At 33.8% G+C, this 20,197-nt stretch overlaps 1 protein-coding gene across 2 annotated transcripts; it reads right to left on the bottom strand.

The window, feature by feature from the left end:
• Positions 1-685: 685 nt before the first annotated feature.
• LOC139995444 (organic cation transporter protein) lies at positions 686-20,055 on the bottom strand. 2 transcript variants are annotated; one of them, XM_072018920.1, is made up of 10 exons: positions 19,413-20,055; positions 12,103-12,204; positions 4,968-5,290; positions 4,030-4,133; positions 3,771-3,925; positions 3,283-3,593; positions 2,824-3,136; positions 2,001-2,182; positions 1,533-1,669; positions 686-1,450 (listed from the first exon to the last, which is right to left on the bottom strand). In XM_072018920.1, the coding sequence occupies exons 2-10, from the start codon at positions 12,128-12,130 to the stop codon at positions 1,393-1,395; spliced, it is 1,611 nt and encodes a 536-aa protein (XP_071875021.1). In that variant the 5' UTR covers positions 12,131-12,204; positions 19,413-20,055; the 3' UTR covers positions 686-1,392. The 2 variants fall into 2 exon arrangements, with proteins under 2 accessions (XP_071875021.1, XP_071875022.1); XM_072018921.1 differs by lacking the exon at positions 12,103-12,204.
• Between the last annotated feature and the right edge of the window lie 142 nt (positions 20,056-20,197).

The following is a 20,197-nucleotide window of genomic DNA, read 5'->3' as shown; positions in this document are numbered from 1 at the left end:
CATTTTCTATAAATATCTATACAACCAATGAGTCATCAAAGATATTTCTATGGGAGATTGAAGTAGATAAATCAAGTAACAAAATTGAATAGGTACTTTATTTGGTCTGGTTATTAAAACGAGTAGAACAGGTATTGCATGCTTGAATTTATCGTCAGTCTCAACCGCAAAACGTACAAAAACAAAAACATTCTTACCGTTAACAGAATACAGAAATTGATGCTATCCTTGGGTTTGCGAAAATAATTACAGGCACTGAAGATTCTGTACCAAGTTTTTGCTTGAAATGCATGCATCAGTTGTTTCAATTAATCATTAATGCAATAATTAAAGCAATAAGTTAAATTACATACAATTTATAACATTCGCGTCATTTATCTCTAAATTTTCATTAATATTCAAAAACTTAGATTACGAATCGAAAAAAACGAGAAGAAATCTGATAAATATGAATTTTTGTACATTTTTACGCCTATAATTGTTTCTTTTTCTTTTTTTTTTTTTTTGGAAAAATATGAAAATATAAGATAGATGTATCAAAATATCTTTAATACATCGTATCAATAAAAAATTGTCAGTTACGTAAACGCGTCGATTGTCTTATGATATAATGGTGATGAACATAGAATAATACAATACGACTTGCGTAGCTAATCGTTTGTAGGAAAGAAGAAAGAATGGTCGGTTCCAGGAATGTAATCGCCTGTATTTTATTCAATGCAAATTGTAAAATTATGAAATTACTTAAAATAACTAATACCAATATGTACCAAACGGTGGACATTCGTATATCTAAAAAAATTGTTTTTTTTTCACTAACATTGAATTAATTAATGTCATTGTACCATTATGCGAATTTACATTTTATGCATAGAAAAAGAACACTGCAAAGGACGGAGAGAAATAACATTTCACTTTTATAAAATATATGATCTATTTAGACATTTACATACAAATGATATAAGGCACTCTACTCGCAATTGTTACATTCGCCAGTAAGTAACGTTCTTCGATTGTATAAACTTTTCGATATCAAAAACATCTTTAAAACGCCTTAGAATAATTGTACTACTCTTTTATTAAGGAGCTTTGTTTCCATACGAACAAATGTATATACTGATTTAGTTTATCAGCTATTAATAATAAGTAAAAAATTTGTCGGAAAATGAAATCGATGCGCTTCAATACGCGTGAAGAGAAACACCGATATCGTTAAAATTGTGGATATAATAATATAATAAATAAAAAAGAGGAATGCTCTCAGTGTCATTTATATATACAGCTAATTTCTTTATAAAACGCCACGTTTCCGATTTTGTTACTTCTCCTCGCAATTTTTCCCTAATTTTTTTTAATAATCTCTAAGTAATAACAGTTAATCTCAGTCTTCGTTCAAAGTGCCGCTTCTGCTTCGATATCTTTTGGATTCTTCTTTATTTTATGGGGTTTCCTAAAACAGTATTTTAAAATGTAATAAAAAAATCTAGCTGTTGAGAATTAGGTATCCTAAAAGTATCAAAAATTACACTAACTTCCCAAAATTTTCGCCGTCTTCGAGCGTCTCTGGCAGTGTACATCCAACTGTTTCTGGCAATAAAAAGCAAAGCGCGGCACCGATGAGTGGGAGGATCCCGAAACAAGCTGGTGGAAGCCAAGTTTGAAGGTGATCCTTTAAGAAATTAGTAAAAACTCGTTAATAATCAATATACGAAAAAAATAAGGTTGGAGTAAATAAAAAATTTGCTCTTTATCTATGGCCTTTAAAAATGAAATATACTCGGCCTCTGAGAACATAAAGAAACTCGTTTGAAAAAAGAACTTTTTTTCTACTAATCGTACTATGAATGATTAAATGTGAATACTTTGCTATTTACTATTTATACTATGAGTACCATACCGCGTTATCTCATTTGAGCACATCCATCGCCGTTAGTATCTGTTTTCGCGAGCACAATATACTCGTTAACAGGCGAATCTCACATTCTTATCCTCGAACTTACCAAGGATACTATGAAGGGTGCTGAAATAGAGCCTATCCTGGCGCACATACTGCTGGTACCCACACCAATGTTCCTAATGACCGTGGGGAATAATTCACCGGAAAATAGATAAGCAGTGGTGAAAGAGACAGACATGCCAACGATGGCCGAGCAGACTAGAATTAATCGAAGCCACGCGATATCTGCAACAAGTAAAACGTGCATCGATAAAATAAGAAAATACAACTGCGTTATTCGTTTGGTTCGTTAAAAATCAATATAACAGAGGAAATATACGATAAGACCATTTTTATTGATTTTATGATTTTGGAATTTTGTCTTACTGCTTCGAAAAGAAATAAGTACTATCTCTCGGTACTTATATTCATGTAGCTGTGACATGGAACCAACTTACTGAAGGTTCAAAAATGCAAGTTTTTAGGGAATTAGTATAGAACTTACGACATTTTGTAAAATATTAAGAATATCATTTTTTTTTTTTTTTTTTTTTAATTAAGAATTCTTCGTTACCTATCGCTAGTACTTCTCCTTCGCGTGATAAAAGTTCACGTTTAAACAGGTAGATTCAGGTAGTAGGAATTCAGTTAACTGGGAATTACAGTACATTCGTCTGCACCTATTTTATTGGAACTTCTTTCTAATGAAAATTTTACTTGGTACCCCGTTAGACGAACCCCTGCCTTCCAAGTCCATTTAACGGAATGTGAACTTTTAACGCGTGAACGAAAAATGATAAAAGTCCGAATTATCGTATCTTTGCTCTGTGATCTTTGTTTCATAATACTCATTTAGAAAAACGTTCAATTGAAACGAATATATGCACCATCTGAGACAATGATGAGCAAAAGAGCCGCAACGCCAGCGATCGAGTTACTACAAATTAAGGTGATCCTTCTACCAAGTTTGTTCATTGCCCACCAAGCAACGAAATTTCCAGGTATCTGTATGGCGCCAGAAACAGTGAAATTTATAAATATGTTTCCACCGACTTGTCCTATATATTGAGACATTCCAAACAACCCCATCCCGCAAACGATCCAATTGAAGAAAATCGACAGCGATTTTATCCTCATGTTGGGCGTGCGAAACAGGTCCAAGAACGACGCTTTGTAATCCAAATGTGATCGTTTGGAATTCTGTAAAAACATCGAATATTAATAAAAATAATGGATGATATAAATATCAATTTCATGGGAATTTTGTGCGAATAAAAGCGACAACGAACGAGTAAGAATAAAATCTACGATGCCATTACGATCAAACAGAAATTTAGAAATGTTACCTGCTGCAAACAGTGTTTTCTGACCATGTCTGGAATGTCCTTGTTTTTAATTTGGTTAATATTCGCACCCTTCTGTAAAATCCTACAAGCTGCTCGTTGCTTTCCAAAGGCGAGCAACCATCTAGGAGATTCAGGTACGACCCACCAATAACTTAAGAGAATGATAGAGGGTAATGTGATGGCGATTTGAAGATGTTGCCAGTGACGAAATAAAAATGCAAACCCGGCTAGTGACATGTGACCCAAACTGAATGGAATTTGATATAGTACTGTGATGGCTGCGCGCCATTGCGTTCCAACAATCTCCATACCTGTTAAATATTTATAATTATCGCTAGATTGTCTATAAATTAAAAATCGTTGCAGCATAGAAATTTTAGTGCTATATTGGAATGAAATTTTCAATGAAGAAATATCTAAATTGCAACGAAGAACTTAAATAACACTGTGTATGATTATATATTTATTAATATTAAATTATTACTTACAAATGACGTAACTGGTAACCATCGTACCTCCAGTAGCTAAAGCACTAAGCAATTTCATTAATAACAGTGCTGGAAACCATGGCACGACAGCACATCCGATACCGGAAACTAATTGAAGAACTACCGCTATCATCAGCGGCATTTTTCTACCGTACCTGAATTTGAATGAAAAATTTAGAGAGTAATAAATTTCGATCTCTCAAATTTGAGAAGACGCATAGTTTACTTCGTGAAAAAAGAATCGATAGTATATATGTACCTATCTGCTACATTGCCAAATATGATATTGCCCAAAAGTACGCCAAACATCAAAATAGATTGCTGGATATTAGCGTAATGCGTTCGACTGCATACTAAATTCCACTGAAATGACGTAATCATAAAGAAATATTCGTTTAGAACAATTTTTACAAATGAACAGACATTCCAATTAAAGGACAATAAAAAGAAAAAAACTATCGTGATTTAGAAAAATGTACGGTTATACGTATTATATCAAGAAAATAAAAAATCATTATAATTCTTTCCATATCCATGCAACTATTCTTGTAAAAAAGCAACCTAATAGAGATTTGTTCTTTTTTTTTTTTTTTTTAGTGTATTAAATACGAATAACTTCAAAAATGAATCGTTTCAAATTATATTATTGATAATACATAGTACGTATTAATAAATGCTTTTCAAGAATATTTATTCTTTTTCTATATTATCCTACGTATAACTATAATTGTTATTCTAGAGAATTATTTCGATCAAAAAGAATCCAGTACGCATTGAGCAAAATCTCTCGCTCTCTTGTTTTACATATCTATTTATATCCTAAGTTATGCATTATGTTAAATATAATTTCAGGAATCATAACATACTGAACAACGCTAAACTACCAACATTAAAAACATACCAATCGAGTGTATTCACTTACCCAACACGACTTAACTTCGTCAAACGCATCTATATAAATCGTTTCTTTTCTTTTTGTCTCGTTAAAAATCCATCGTATATTTCGATTAATTATTCCATTTGAGATACATAAACGGCGCGTAACATTCGTGTTTATTTAAGCAAAGTAATAAGCAAGAAAGAATCATTAAAAACCTAACTCCATCACTGTAATTTAAGGCAACGATTACCTCCGTTTTCCATTCGATTCTCTGAAGGAAAAAATGTTAATTAGGTGAACAAGCTTTCAACAATTACCTGCGATATTATTGTCTCAGTGAACGTGCTCCTGTCGTACTCCCATTCTGTGCACTCTGCCAACGTACCATTGACATTGACTACGCACTGGTCAGACGTTTCCGTGCGTGCTGGCGAGGTACAGTTGAAATTTTGATGTGGCGCCATGAAGACGATCGCGAGCTGATGCCAAGCGATCGGGAACTTGACCAGAGAAATTGCCAGACAAACGTATATTTGCCATCTGCCAAGATTTCCGATAGCTTCTTGCACGGCATCGACCTCATCACCATTGTCGACAACTTCTTCTTTACAATTCGAGACTTGCTTGCCATTCACTTCCGCTACACAATAAAATTGAGATACTTTAGATACTAGGAATAGGAATATTTTTATACTTTTTGTAATTTGCGTGAAATATGTATTATTTACTTTTGAATTATATTATTATGCTTTAGGATGTGGATATATGTCTATACATTTTTATAATTAGTCTATAACATTTACAGAAGTTTCATTTCATCGTGCGAAAATAAGAATCACGATAACTAATAAGTTAAGATCTCTTCAGTTATTGGTCATCAGCGATATGTCATAATTTCGTAAAACAGATTTAAACAAGATAATGGAAACAGCTTAACAACGTTGACTTCAAGCAACGATAAAATATGTCTTATGTAAGAATTACTACTTGAAATTTCCCATATAATTCAAGAATCAACCAAAAATATCTATATCGAGACGTTATTGGAATCGCTAATTTCAACATTATTGGAATTATCGAAACTACTAATGTAGAAATCACTGGTTAGTGATATTTACAGATTTATTTATTCCGATGTAAACAGGAAACGATGGTTGTTTAACGTGAACTTAATGCAGTAATGCGATATAACTAAGAGAACTAAATTGATAATTCGCAATTCACAATTCACAATTATAACTTACAACTGACGACGACTCGACAACTCATGAGTAACGATTAACCCGCGACTATTCGCAACTCTCTCGCAACTAACAGCTACCTTTCATGCCACAGTTTTGATATTCCTAGCACGCAGATGTGGATGATCCACGGTCAAGTATTCCTTATTTAATTACCCAATGGCGTATTGAGATTTCCCATTTTTCCCAGCCCGTTAGCACTTTTATTTTTACCTGTAATTCATCGGAATTTTCCCCAGGGGTTCTCCCCGATACTACACTAATTTAAACAAATTGTCCATTAATTAATTGAAATATAATATCTTACGTAATTTACGACAATCCTATTTTAATGCAGATCAATAAAGCACATCAATTTTATCCGTATGTTAATGTACTGGTGCGTTGCGTTAGCAAATCGCTTCAACCAACGATGAACACAATTAAAGACAATGGAAATCGTACGACTAGACGCTTATCAAAGAGGCTAAACATAAATAGAGATTACTTAATGGAAAATACTTATCTCTGGCGAAGGCTAACTCAATCTAATAATTAAAAGAGTCGAAGATTGCGATTAATTGTTGTTTTAATAATTTTGACCTGTTGTGTAGTCTTTAGAATGGCCAGTTCATGTTGCTCAATTACTATTTAATCAGCTCCTGATATGATTCTCTTTGTCTATAAGCTGCCAGAAATTTGTCATCTTCTTATAAGAAAAAAACAATTGCGACACAATTTTCAAGACACTAGAATCATCCTTTCTTTTATAATTCCCTAATCTCTTCCATTCTTTGAATTTGAAATTTCATCTTATGATTTATATATACCAACAATTTTCTAAAAATTAGTTAACAGCGTGTAGTACGAACATTTTATTGGTATCCTTAATTTACATCCTAAACGAAGGATCGTTTTAAAAAATCCACCGTCGACAGACAAGAGATTTACTGTCTCCTGTATCATTGATTTATTGCTTCGTGTAGACAAAATCAACGTCCAAAAAAGCGTAACGATACACGAAACAATTAAAAAGTGTATTAATAATAGTTTATCTTTCTCAGTTCTCCCCACCCGGTCATGAGAAGGGACTCGGTCGATGATTGTTTAAAAAAAGAAGTATTACATACAGAGATAATAATAATTAAATACTCGCACGTGCAACCAAAAAGCGATCATCGTTGTTTGCTTTCTAGAAAATCCTAAACTTTTATAATTCAGCGATATACGTGATCTTGAACATGACAAATATCGTTTGCACAGCTTCTACTAAATGTTTCTTCACCAACGTAAATTATTCGTTTCCTTACAATTTCTAATATATATATATATCATCTGTTTTCTTGCAGCGATATTGTAAATTGGTATTATGAAACGTGTAAACGGCTGCATTTAAGTTAATAACAAGACGCTTAATCGCATAGGTTGTTAAAGGCAAGCACATACTAAATGATTTTAATCAAATCCTCCATGTGATTTATGATCAAGATGGCTTGATGAATTACATAAACGTAGTATTTAACATATTCGTAGGCGCCTGTCGATTGTCTTCAAAGACACGATATTAATCGAACTGCGCATATCTTAATAAAACGAAAACGTGTAAAGATTAATTACAAATAATTAATTAGCTGAATAAATTCATATTAGAATTTCCTGGAGATCGATATAGAAACGTACGGTAGTAACCGCCAATGAGATAAACGTCGCGTCAAGGAAAAAAGCGACAGCACGTGTAATTAAACTGTTTACTGTAGATCGATCGTTCGTATTCGTCACTCCTTGACGACAAACACCGTCGCGTTGTCGATGCGACGTCGACTACGTCTACTTACTTACGCGATGATTTTGCGCAACAAGTGGGTGTGCGCCGCAGAGAGAAATCCGATTGGTCGGTACACACTTATCGTGACTCTGACACGCTCGTTTACACATATTTTGCATGTCAAAGCGGTTTCGCGTGAAAATGAGATACGATCACGTTTAGGCATTGTCCGCGTTAGTTAACAAAATTAAAATGACCCCGCCACCGAGTACAACGGTATATACGATAATTACCGGTTCATACAGGAAAATATAATCCGACGTGACGGTGAAATCATAAAGTCGAGATATGTCAGACCTCGAAACGCTCGATGCTTGTATCTATCAGTGTCTAGTGTTATTAGACATAATGGATGTTGTAAAGTCGCGATTACATGTGTGTGCGATCGCGAAAATCGAAGTTTGAATGACCAGGAGCAAAGCAAATGTTTTAGTTTGCAGTTCCAGATATCGATAAATTCTAGCGATATTTTGTAGAAAGTAGTATTCGCGTCTAGTATTTATATTTATGGAAGAACGATAGATTTCGTAAGTTAGAAATTATAGTTAATATAACGTAAGTTTGAGTTATAATAAAAATGACGTATGAAGTATCTTCTAAGTTAGTTATCAGTATCTTCCGATACCATAATCAATTATATGTAATTAAGGGTACTTTCTGCATTATCTATGTTTTAATTACATTCTGGAAACGAACGTTGATTTTTCTTCAAATGTATCATCGTATTATCTTACTGTATACATATATAAAAAAACTTCGAATCTGTACGGATTTTATATTTTTTAATTCGTTCTGCCTTTTTACGTCCGAAGCTCAACTTTATTTGAAATTTGTCTGTGCCTGTAGCATCATTCATTATCCGAATTCATTATGAAATTATAAATTAGATTTATACATTTATTATCTAGTTTGTAAAAATAAAGGAATCGAAGTACGAAGCAAGTGATAAGAAATAACAGAGGAATTATTATGTTTAGACTTATCGTTTTATAATACGCTCGTATTTAAGGAAAAGTACGCATTTTTAATACGAGTTTGTATCATTTACACGTTTTCTTCTTTACTTGTTATATAAACGCATCCTCTTTCAATTTATTTAAATCGATCGTACATCTTAATTCGTTTCGCTTCAACTCGTATTATCAATTCACGTTTACTTCTGTTTCACACGAACTTGATATTTCGTAAAACAAAGAATATTTCCCGTCTGATATCACTACGCCTAACAACATGAACTTGCAATTAATATTTATTCATCTGCTCTGCGCAATGAACCGGTTGAACTTTCCTTCCACGAACTTTGACCGGATAAAATTGAGCAAAGTTCCCCGACCAATGATTCATACAATTCGATGATTAAAGTGCACCATCTAAGACTCTACTTTTTGATACATATTGTAGTGGAATAGCTATTTTAAATGCGAACATAATTTCGATTATTAGGAAAGTGAAATATCTTTTAATCGATTGTTTACAGTCGCATCGGCCATTACGATAGAAAGTAAATATTTTAGTTTCAATACCGTGTCTTCTTCCATCATCGAGGGAATAATTAGTATTGCAAATGAAAGAAATTAAAAGTACTGCACACCTGTATGATCTCTCAAGACCGAATAACGTTGTCGTTACAAGTTTAATTGCGATACCAATACAGTTTCAGTCATTGTATCATTACATAATACTGCCGTCAGTTGTTCAGTTTGGCAACGTGACGAGAAGAAATACGATCCATTCTAAATGTTAAGTTAAAACAAAAGAACAAAACGATACCGAAAGCTTTGCAACTATTCCTACGATAAGCTCATTCGCAAGATATTTTATTTCGTTATTATGCGTTCAATGTGCGAGATTTATATAAACGAACTATGTGAAAAAGGAAGAAGACATAATCGAGCAGATTATTCGTGTATTTCACACTTTTGATTCGTTTTCTATATTTTTTCTAACGATACCTGATACGCGTTATAAATTTTGCGTGCAGTTGCACATGGGATTGCGTAAAATAAAACAAAAATGCGTGATGAAGAAATAAAGATTATCGTAGAATTGCGATCGATAAATTCGAGGATTTAGCTAACTGCATAGTTTCAGACGTTCTTACATTATCTTATCCGCGCTCTTACCAGCTTCATAGAGTCGTACATATTTATACACATACGGTCAAATAACACGAAGGTAGTAAGCGTTTGACAACCATAAAACATGCTTCGTAAATAATATGTAATTGATAGATACATACAAATAAATGTCTTGACGTATTGATTGATTTGTAAAGAAGATCGATAATATTGACGACAGATGATAAATAACACGAGTGTTGAAAACTATGTTACAACTTTGTGACTTCGCTATATGTGCGTATGGATGTCATTACTATAGACAAAGATATATGATATCGTATAGATGTATAAATATCGAGTATAACTAAAATATTGTGTTAAAGAAATATTCTACTGTATGACACGTTTCGTAAGCTTTCCTTGGGACATTTTTTACAGGAAACCTGTACCATTTTCTCGTTGATATTTTGCTGCTAATATTCCAACATTTTTTAGAATCAAAATCGAGTCGCTCGTGACTTCTATGATTCAGTAGTTTTGCTTAGCGAAAAAATAGAGATTTTTAAAAGAATGTAAGAAGTCAATAATTGGAAAGATAAATTAAAAAGATAACTAAAAATATAGCCCTACTATCGAGTTTTTAAAATCTTTTATCGACTGCGAAAATACGAAGAAAAGAAATTAATTCTGACGTGGATTGTAACTACAACATGTGCATCGTAGACGATAATCCATCATGTAACAAGAAAAGAACGTAATTCTGAGAAAATTACTTTTAATCACACTTCTATGCATCCTCAGCTACGCGAGTCCTGCTTTTCTCAAATAGTCACAACTTTGTTCATTTTTGAACTCACACACACACACACACACACTTTTGAAACGATATAATCGATGCGAAAGTTAGTAAGTGGCATAAAATGCTTCGAATTATATAGAAATAACGGTACATTTGTTCCAAATATTTACGATGAAATTACACTAGACTAAGTAGAACGCGTTTTTAGCATAGAAAAGATATAAAAATTCTATATCTCAAAGATAAATAAATTACACGCAACGTATCAAAAATCTAATCTTTTTCAAGAACTCTAACATAGAAAACAGATACACACGTGTCCAATGAGTTTACGGTACATAATACTTTCTCAGAAATATTCTCTACAAAAAGATATTTATTTCTGGATACGAAATTATCATTTTTCTCCGCTAGACGATTCGATACGCGATATGAACGTATCTAATAACAGCTGGACAGCATGAACATTTTTTAATCCGCCTTTCCCGACGGTCGCCGTAAAATAATATTTTCCAGTAGGATATTGCTCGGTCGAAATGGCTTCTCGGTAAAACGGGAGCAAGATTCCTCGATAATGTGTTCACGCCGTTTTAACCTTTATTACGTTTAAGTATAGCAAGTGACGAGAAAACCAGTTTCGAACAGAAAAACCGATCAACAAGTCCATGTGAACCGTAAAATGTACGGTAACCTCGAGACAGTGGAAATCAGCCTTCGTTTCCAGAGCACACAACATTATCTACCTTCTTGGTCGACTGGAAAGGTCGGAGCTCGGAGCATATTGCTAACGTCTTTCTAGATCAAAGACTTCCTTCAAGTTTTATCATCGATTCGTTTCGACATACACCGAACAAATTCTTATGCGAGAAGTGCAGCACGCTCGGTTCGATAATGAAGTCATTGTCTCTCGCTACCGATAAATTTCGTACCCGAGGACGTGCAGTCCCTGGGACTGACCTGATAGAATTGCAAAAGCAACCTACTTTGAAACAATAAATTATTTAGAGGAGAGAGATTAGAGAGGAAGAAGTAAGACGATTAATCGATGTTATAAAATAAACTTTGGTCGAGTTCGATTGAAAGAAAAACGTGTTGAAAAATATGTTTTTACTACGAATGAACGATAGAAATCAAAAATTGTTTATTCGTGAAAGAATTAAGAGAAACGACGTCGGATCAATTTCTGCTATTAAATATTTGCTAAACATCAGATTTTAACATCTGCAAGGTCGAATATATCAAATAATCGTTTTACGAAGAAATTATCCCTATCAAAGTCTAAAGAGCTTATTGTTAATTAGATAATTACATAGATTAATTAGGATTTCGCAGATTTGTACCACAGATATTTAAAATAGATATCACGTTGTAGCGTGCCATTTGTTTGTTCTACAGTTATCTATACATACTCGAGATATGATATACGTATAATCCAAAAAAGATCGCAAGTATTTAATTTTTCCATCACTTATGAATAATTTTCGATACGATATAATACTCTATGATATGAGATTGAATTAATATTAAATATAGAACAAATTGACATACCATAACTGTTGGTTTGCGTATTCTTCATATCACTGCCTGGTTTTGCAGCTATTTTCTTTCTTTGCAATTCGTTCACGTTTTATTTTCGTTAATGTGTGCTATCTGTAACATACGAACGATGGATATTTGAAAACGTGCGTCCAAGTATATGTAACGATTGTTCTTTAATGTCGCAACAAAATGTCTACGTTCGTTTCAAAATTTGCAATAATTTTCGAAATATTTCTCTTTATCTTAAAGAAATCGATTAAATTGTAGCGTAAAGTTTGTCGTAGTTATAAAATTTACGCAATCGATTATTGTTCATCGATCGTTCGAATCTTCGTCTGTTAGCATAAATGACGATAAATATATATCGATCAATTTTGCACAAACAGAATGATTATCATCTCCAAATTGCTCTGAATCTAGAAGAAATTGAATAACAGATCGATATTATCTCGCAATAATATGTACGTATGCTCTCAAAGCATTTCATCATTCGCAACATTGAAGAAAATAAAGAGAATATTAATTCTTGTGCAAATCCCCTTTAAACAATCTCCATTTGATAAACCTGTCTTATTTCAAAAGGTCGAAGAACCTATAACGAAGATACGAATTTGTATAAAAATCCGCAGTCTACCGTTCATTCGATGACCAATTTTGGAACTCGATATCGCATCTGCATTGAATTGCAATAACAAGGAATATCAACCTCGGTAAACTAGGACTATCTAATCTAAGCCTAAACGTTACACAATGCGCGCGTCCCGGCCTCGTTAAAACGCCCATGGATCGCGAGCACGTAATCGAACGTTATCCGATTACCAAAGATGCAGAAACGTTAATTGTACGAGCGTCCGCGTAACGCGAATATCGCGTTCGCAATTTCATCGGTGGCGCCAAGAATCGCGGTCGAGACAATGCGAGTCGCCAGTCAGAAGGACAGAATGTTATTGACCTGCGGTGAAGTCGTGACAGGGGGAAAGGAAAAGCAAAAGGAAAAACGATCAAAGCGGCCGAGCAAAGAAAATCGCGAGTACCTGCGGCTCGCGCGATCCTACCAGAACACACATTCGCTTATTACCATCCTTGATTCCTGTTATATACCGTACACAGGATACTAATTACGATTAAAACCACTTGCGATCTTTCGCTCGCGTCGGCACGCAAATCCACCCTACAATTTACCACCTTTCTTCTTTATTTATTTATCGCGCTCTTTGTAAAACTTTTCTCCAACTCGCAGAAAGAATTGTCAAAGATTAATGAACAGGTAAGATGGAATTCGTATTTATGGTTATGCTCAGCACTTGCGCAACTATCGGCATGTTTTTATACGAGCCACGGATTTACCAAGGTGAATTACTATTAAGCTTCGAGAAAATAATTTGCAATTGCCTTTTGTAAAATTTATTTAATAAAATGCCTCTTTTGTATATACGTAGATTTATGGATATAAACGTAAGACGATTTTCTATCAGCGTTATATCTAGAAGTGGAAAACTTTATCCCAATCTCTCGATAAATTCTTCGATCGACTATGGTCAACATCGTTAATAGAAATGACCCGATTTATTCGATTAGTATTTGCGTCACTAAAATATTTACAACTTAGGAATTTGCCTTGAACCACTGTTTGTTAGACAAATCTCATTAGTCAACCCTCCGCTGTATTAAACACGCATTGATTTATCCATTGTAAAAAGCGCGAGATTTCTGAGATTCATCGAATTACAAAATATTTCGATATGCTAATGCATAAGGAATGCGTCAATAATGATGCAATGGCAAATAACATAGTACAAAGTATACGAACAAGATTAAACACCGTTTTCCTAACGATTCTCATTCTTCTTCCGAGCTATGGGAAAACATATTTCATTATTATTATATTACGTAACTATAATTAATTAATATACTTCGCATTAATCTCGTTCGTTCCCATAATTTAATTTCTAATTGTTTCATCTGAAATTACAAGTATTTCAGATTGTATATTATTCATTTCATAAATACAGCTAATCTTCGTAGATATGACAAAAAACAATACAATAGGATTATGTCATATCTTTTTTATCTGAATTAATCAGGCATAAAAAAACGACACCATAAATAATTTTCCGTATATACGATATCGTGACAGACGATTAATCCCCTATCGTATCTCTAATTATATTAGTTATCGTTAAACTGTAGACAGAACATAAAAATTTTAATCAGCTTTTTAGGTGAAGCAGTCTGTCTACTTAAGATAGTACAATCATCTCTTACGATTAAGTGGATTGGAAAAAACACAAACAACTTGTCAAGTCTTCAACGTAATACTATAATTTAAACAATAGTTACTCATGAGTATATCACATTCTATATGTACTATCATATATACTATATATATGTAACAATCATCCACTCGTCTCCTTTTATTCGTCGCTCTTGTCAAATACAACTTTGATTTATAAAATTACGATCTCTTTGTCTATCGATCAGGCATAATTTTCTATTTCTTCCATGTTAGTGTTTCTGAGTAACATTAAGGGGCTTGGTATTACTGCGACACACTTCTCTAGTATTTGTACAAGGAAAATTCACATGGATTTCCCAACTATTACAATATGTAAAGCCATATCAATATGCGCATATATCAAGAAACAGTTTGAATTATTCTATCTTACGGTGAGCTAACGTGCAGCGAATTTAATTAAGAAACGATTATGGCTATAATTAGAAACATACTTCTTACAAAATTCCATTTCATATACGATGAAAACAATTCTTCCATAAAAAAATAAACGTCTATTCAAATAATTATCGATCTATTATTGATTGATTATTTATCATTACGCGACAGATCGTTATTGATTTAACGATTAGACCGGAAAGGTTTTAACGAAAATTCAATGTTAACAAAATATCTCGATCACTATTAACGATAAGAAATTTCTTCTGTTTTTCATTTTTTCAAAATCTTACGATTGAGACCAGGAAGCAGAAGAACGATAAGACGTATCAGAGCCTCGTATCACATAGATGAGGAAATGCTAATAGTCCCTGAAAAGAGTAGCGTGCTACTTAATAAATCTATCGTCTAAAGAACGTCTTATTGTTAGATAAAACAAATACTTGAAAGCAATAACAATGATTTTACTCGATAAATGCTAAATACTCGGTGTGCCGACAGCACCGGATATAACTTACACGTAAATATGTACTCGTGTGAATATTTATCGAGGAAAAGGAAACGTTAACATCAAAATTGTCGACCTTTACATGGCTGCTTTGTTTACGCATAATTATTTCTACTATATAGGACGATACTTTATTTTGACGATATATTATTTTAAATATTTTCCGCTGTCAAAGTAAAGTCGATTCAAATTTGTGCGTCGCCGCTAACAAAACTACTTAAACTTATCTAAAATTCAGGAAATTACTTCCAAACATTATTTAGAACCAGATAATAGTCGCGAACTATACAACATAAGTTGCGCCGTGCAAATAGACACTATGCACTGATCCGTAAAATGTTAACTAGTTTCATGGGAGAGAAATAAAAACTTCTAGTTTCAAGTTTCTAGTTGTCGATGAATAATACACACGCTTCTCTTGCAATACTTAATACAGGTATTAGAACACCAAATGACATTTTAATTTCTATCGAAGGTACATTATTTATTAGAAAATTTCACTTGATGTTCAATAAGAACGTCGTTTGTTGCTGCTATTAACACGTTACACCTTACACGTCCAACGTATCACACTCGAATCAACATATTTTACGATAAAAATATCAAATGAACCATTCATTCGAATAAGATGATTTCTTTCTTGAAATATTACGTACTGTTTCGGTGTAATGAAAAATATTGTAGTAGGATGAACGTATAATTTAATTACTTTTTTACTTTTTCAACGCAAGACTTCAGTGTAACAAGTCTATACATATTCGTCACTATTTTCGTCCGCGTTGTTACACAAAGCACCTTATACTCGTCTTGTACCACATGTGCAACGCAATGAATATCAAGTCGAGAATGAGAGACATTGATAGAAGCAAAAGTACCGACGATGCCACGACGTGTTAAATGCGTGCCTCAATTGATTGCACTGCGAACAGACAAACTTTCGTCGATGCACCATCCATTACCATTGCAATATATAAAGCAGTGTTCTCAATAAACTTAATATACCTCCAAAAGAAATTGTAATAATAATCATTCGTATAATCCTTATAAAACGGCCACTGTTTGTATTCCATTTCCGCGAATCAAACAGGAAAACGTTCATAAAAATCAGTAGCAAACCCGTACAACGTATCCATCTCCGTAACAATCGATTTATTTAAGAAACTCTACAAAATCTTACATCGTCGACGATAAAATTCAATCGTTAACAAACTCATCGATGCGTAAAAGACCTGTTTAAAACACCATGTACCATAGTTCAGCTATACTAAATAATATTATTTATCGCATTTATCGCTCGAGTTTTTCGCTTTATTATCTCCTCCATCTCTCGTTGTAAAACTAAGATAAGAACAAGGACAAAAATCGAGAAGGCGATCGGAAAAGTTATTCTTAAGAAAAAATCGATAAAATAGAGATTTTTTAGAGAGGAGGAAAAGAAAATCGAGGACGATCTCGGTCGGTCTCGACTTTCGAGAAAGTCCACGCGGCATTGAACTTCGTCCACGATTACATTTGGCTACAGTCGCTGCAGTCCGATCAACTGCGCATATTTTTTGGCCCGTTGTTCTGTTAAGGCACCAGAATGCCTCCGGCCTGTACTAAAAAAATGACCTAAACAGCCTGCTCCTGAATTGCCCGGAGCTGTAACTGTTGAACACTGCAGGCGAAATTTTCTTACGAAACTCGTATGCATCCTAATGCATCTATGCAATCAAATCAATGCAATGTCCGCGTTTTCACAAAATTTCTTAACGAACGCGTAATACTCGACGGATAAAAATTTAATTAAAATTGATTGTATTTATATATAACGTCTTACAATGTACCTATCATCGATACACGCGATAACGTGTATCAGATGTAACTTTAACTTTCTACAGAGACTGAAAATTCTTGATTTCCAGCGTTTGCCGCGTTCAACGATAATTTATCTCGAAGTAGCTATCGTGAGAAAAGCGTGATACAGATTGCGTCGCGTGGAAAATTGGCAGAATGTCTTTCATTCGAGTGTAATGTGCAAAAAATCAAGGTTTCCGGACGCGTAGGAAAACGCGTAGGCGTCAAGACGCCTTTCCAACCGACACGTGTATGGAATGATTCATGTTGATAGTTTTCTGACAATTTTCGGAGTACACAAACGACCATTGTACGCATAGTTAAAAGCTAAACAATGACTGAAAACGCAAGTATTCCTAATGCAGCGTGAACGTGTTGGTGAATCGACACCAAGTAACAAGCAGAACAAACGTTAGAATATAATTATTAATAATATAATATCACAATAATTTCTACGTGCGTTAAATTAAAACGATAAAAGGATAGACATTCAACTTTTTTAATATGTTAAAATAACTTAACATATAAGTAATTTTACACTTATTAGCAAAGTTCAAACGATAACAAAGACAAATGAATAGTAAGAATAACTTTCATTATTCTCGAGTTAAAAAACAATATGAATACCTTTGTGCGTCACATGCAAATTATTTTACGTTATACGTCGCACTATTAGCGAAATACAAATAACAAGAAAATTAGATATTCGAACGTTTTAATAAATATTCCGCCAAGTTTCATTTTTATCGAATGAAAAAATAGAAGTACAAGTGTATTCGAAACTTTTAATGCCGAAATAACTCCAACTTCGAGTTTAAAAGAATTTTCTTTTTTCTATTGCCTGTAGATAGTTTTAGACTATGCTTATCCAAGTTAAAGCAACAAAAAAGGCATTAGAATTTTTTAACGACATAATTTTAACTTCCGTCTAACTGAAAGGAATACGAGTTTTTCAATTTATCGTTTAGTTAGACAGTTTTGTGTTATACTTATCCATAGAATTTCAGTATCTACATATATATGCCTATATCAGATTGAAGTTAAATATTATAAGTATACACATTGAATTGATAACCATCGCTATCTTTGTTACGATTTTTCTCTTTCTTGATTAATTTACAAGAATTCGGTGGATCGTTGGTTCCGATAAGACGATTAAAAAATTTCTCCATTCGGACTCGAGCTTACATCCAGCGTGGATTCATTCCATCACACGTAGAAATAAATTTTGATACAGGAAATAGAACGCGTGTATAAGTTCTGTTAACGGAGAGTTTCTTGAGATACTCTCGCGGTATCGGCATTATCAAAGCATATTTTTAGCAAGTATCGATATCTGCGTGTGATTTGATCTTTCCGCGAACATGTGTTACGTATGTACTCATATACATATCTGCTTTTTCCGGAAAAAAACAACCTGAAGAAATTTCTAAAATAAATTTCTATCTTACATAGAAAATTATAAGATGCAAGTGTCGTTATTTTCTTTCTTCGGAAACATCGGAATACCAGTTTTGATATTAAGAACAGAATGGAGTTTCAGTTTTTTTATTACACGTATTTAACGAATTTCTAACAAGTTAAATATAAGTCCTATTAAGTTATAGTGTATCAGATCCAACAGTGATACTTAAAATGCATTAATGTTGCGTTAGAATAGCGTGGTTTCGATAGAATGGCTTCAATATTAAAAACGTGCTTAAGATATTGCTTAAGTCTCATAATCTCACACACACATGTGCGATGATGGATTTTAAAAGATAGAAAACATGGTTAACCAATCCCGTTATCTTTTTAATCGACGTTATTTGACAAAGCATTAAAGGAATTACCATCGAACAATCTCAAACGACCCATTGCTATAAATTTTACAACTTTTCATTTTTCTTCCGGTTTCATTTGTGTCGATGAAAAGGAAGATTCTTTTATCCAAGAAATTTTTTTTTTTTTTCTTAAATCACTTGAATCAATTTATAAGCTTCTTAGCGTATATTCCTCGCTATTTCTGTCACGTTTGTTCGTTAAGTTATTACAGATGCTCCGTTAAATTAACCAAAAGGCGAATATTTTTAAATACTTTTTCAAAACGATAAACGTACGATGTCAAATATAATAGATCAATGTTCAGAATGTTTATTAGGTTTCATGCTTCCTTTTAGTTTCGTAATTCAAACTTTATTAAGAGATAAAAAAAAAAAAACAAAGCAAAAGCTCGATAAAACTACAAAAACAAAATAAAAATCTGGTGAATCCTTAATCGATCTTAAAAATAGGTTGAGCAAATATTTACGACGTTTCTCTCACCTCTTTCCCACGCCGCACAGAACAGATGTTTCTCGAGATACTCTCTCGATCGCGCGATTTTGAGTTTCGCTCCGCTTTGCTGTCAGCCCTCGTGCATCAAGCACATCGGTACGTATCTCAAGACGAGCACACAAGACTGATTCTCCTCTTCGAACCTCTATCGATTACCGATTTTCAGTAACTCAAGATATCTCTAACAGGCTTCAGATCTGACCAACGCGTCAAATTCTCAGAACCAATGAAATTTTTAATTACGCAAACCCGACGAAAACCTCACGAAGATCCACGTAAAACGTCAGTGATGAAAATCAATTTCTCAAAGTCCTCAAAAAAGACGCGCGGATATGTATAATATCGAATGTTATTTTCAATATCGATGTATCGAATGGATGGGATACAATTAGACGAAACAAAAGAAGAACAAAGGAAGAGAGTAAGAAAAATAGAATTACGAAGATGGAAGCAAGGTGTAAGCGTGGTAATTACAGTTGATCGTAAAATTATTTCTAATAAAATGATTTTCACAAATTGTATCGTCTAAGATTTACGTAGCACTGCGTTGGCCATGCGTCGTGCACGAGTGACGGCGATCAACTAAAATGCGAGGGCAGCGTTTGCCTGCGCGTCTTGCTCGTGCGAAACTGAATCGTTTGGCCGCGCGTCTCCGCTCCGATGCTTAACTTTACACGCGCCGCCTCATTGTTGGCGATCGCCTGGCGTTTTCCGGGCGGTCCTGGCGAACATAAGGAACGAGACGAAACAAAACGAGACAAGACGCGCAGGTA

Source organism: Bombus fervidus, chromosome 16 (assembly GCF_041682495.2).
Source record: "Bombus fervidus isolate BK054 chromosome 16, iyBomFerv1, whole genome shotgun sequence".
NCBI classification, from domain to species: Eukaryota; Metazoa; Arthropoda; class Insecta; order Hymenoptera; family Apidae; genus Bombus; species Bombus fervidus.
Note: the sequence above shows the minus strand (reverse complement) of the source record. Positions and strands in the feature narration are given on the sequence as shown.

Coding starts and splice junctions, on each gene's coding strand:
- LOC139995444 (XM_072018920.1), bottom strand. CDS start 12,130: ATGAAGAATACGCAAACCAACAGTTATG. Junction 4,134..4,967: donor CTGAGACAATAATATCGCAG/GTAATTGTTGAA, acceptor ACGTCATTTCAG/TGGAATTTAGTATGCAGTCG. Junction 3,926..4,029: donor TTTGGCAATGTAGCAGATAG/GTACATATATAC, acceptor ATTCAAATTCAG/GTACGGTAGAAAAATGCCGC.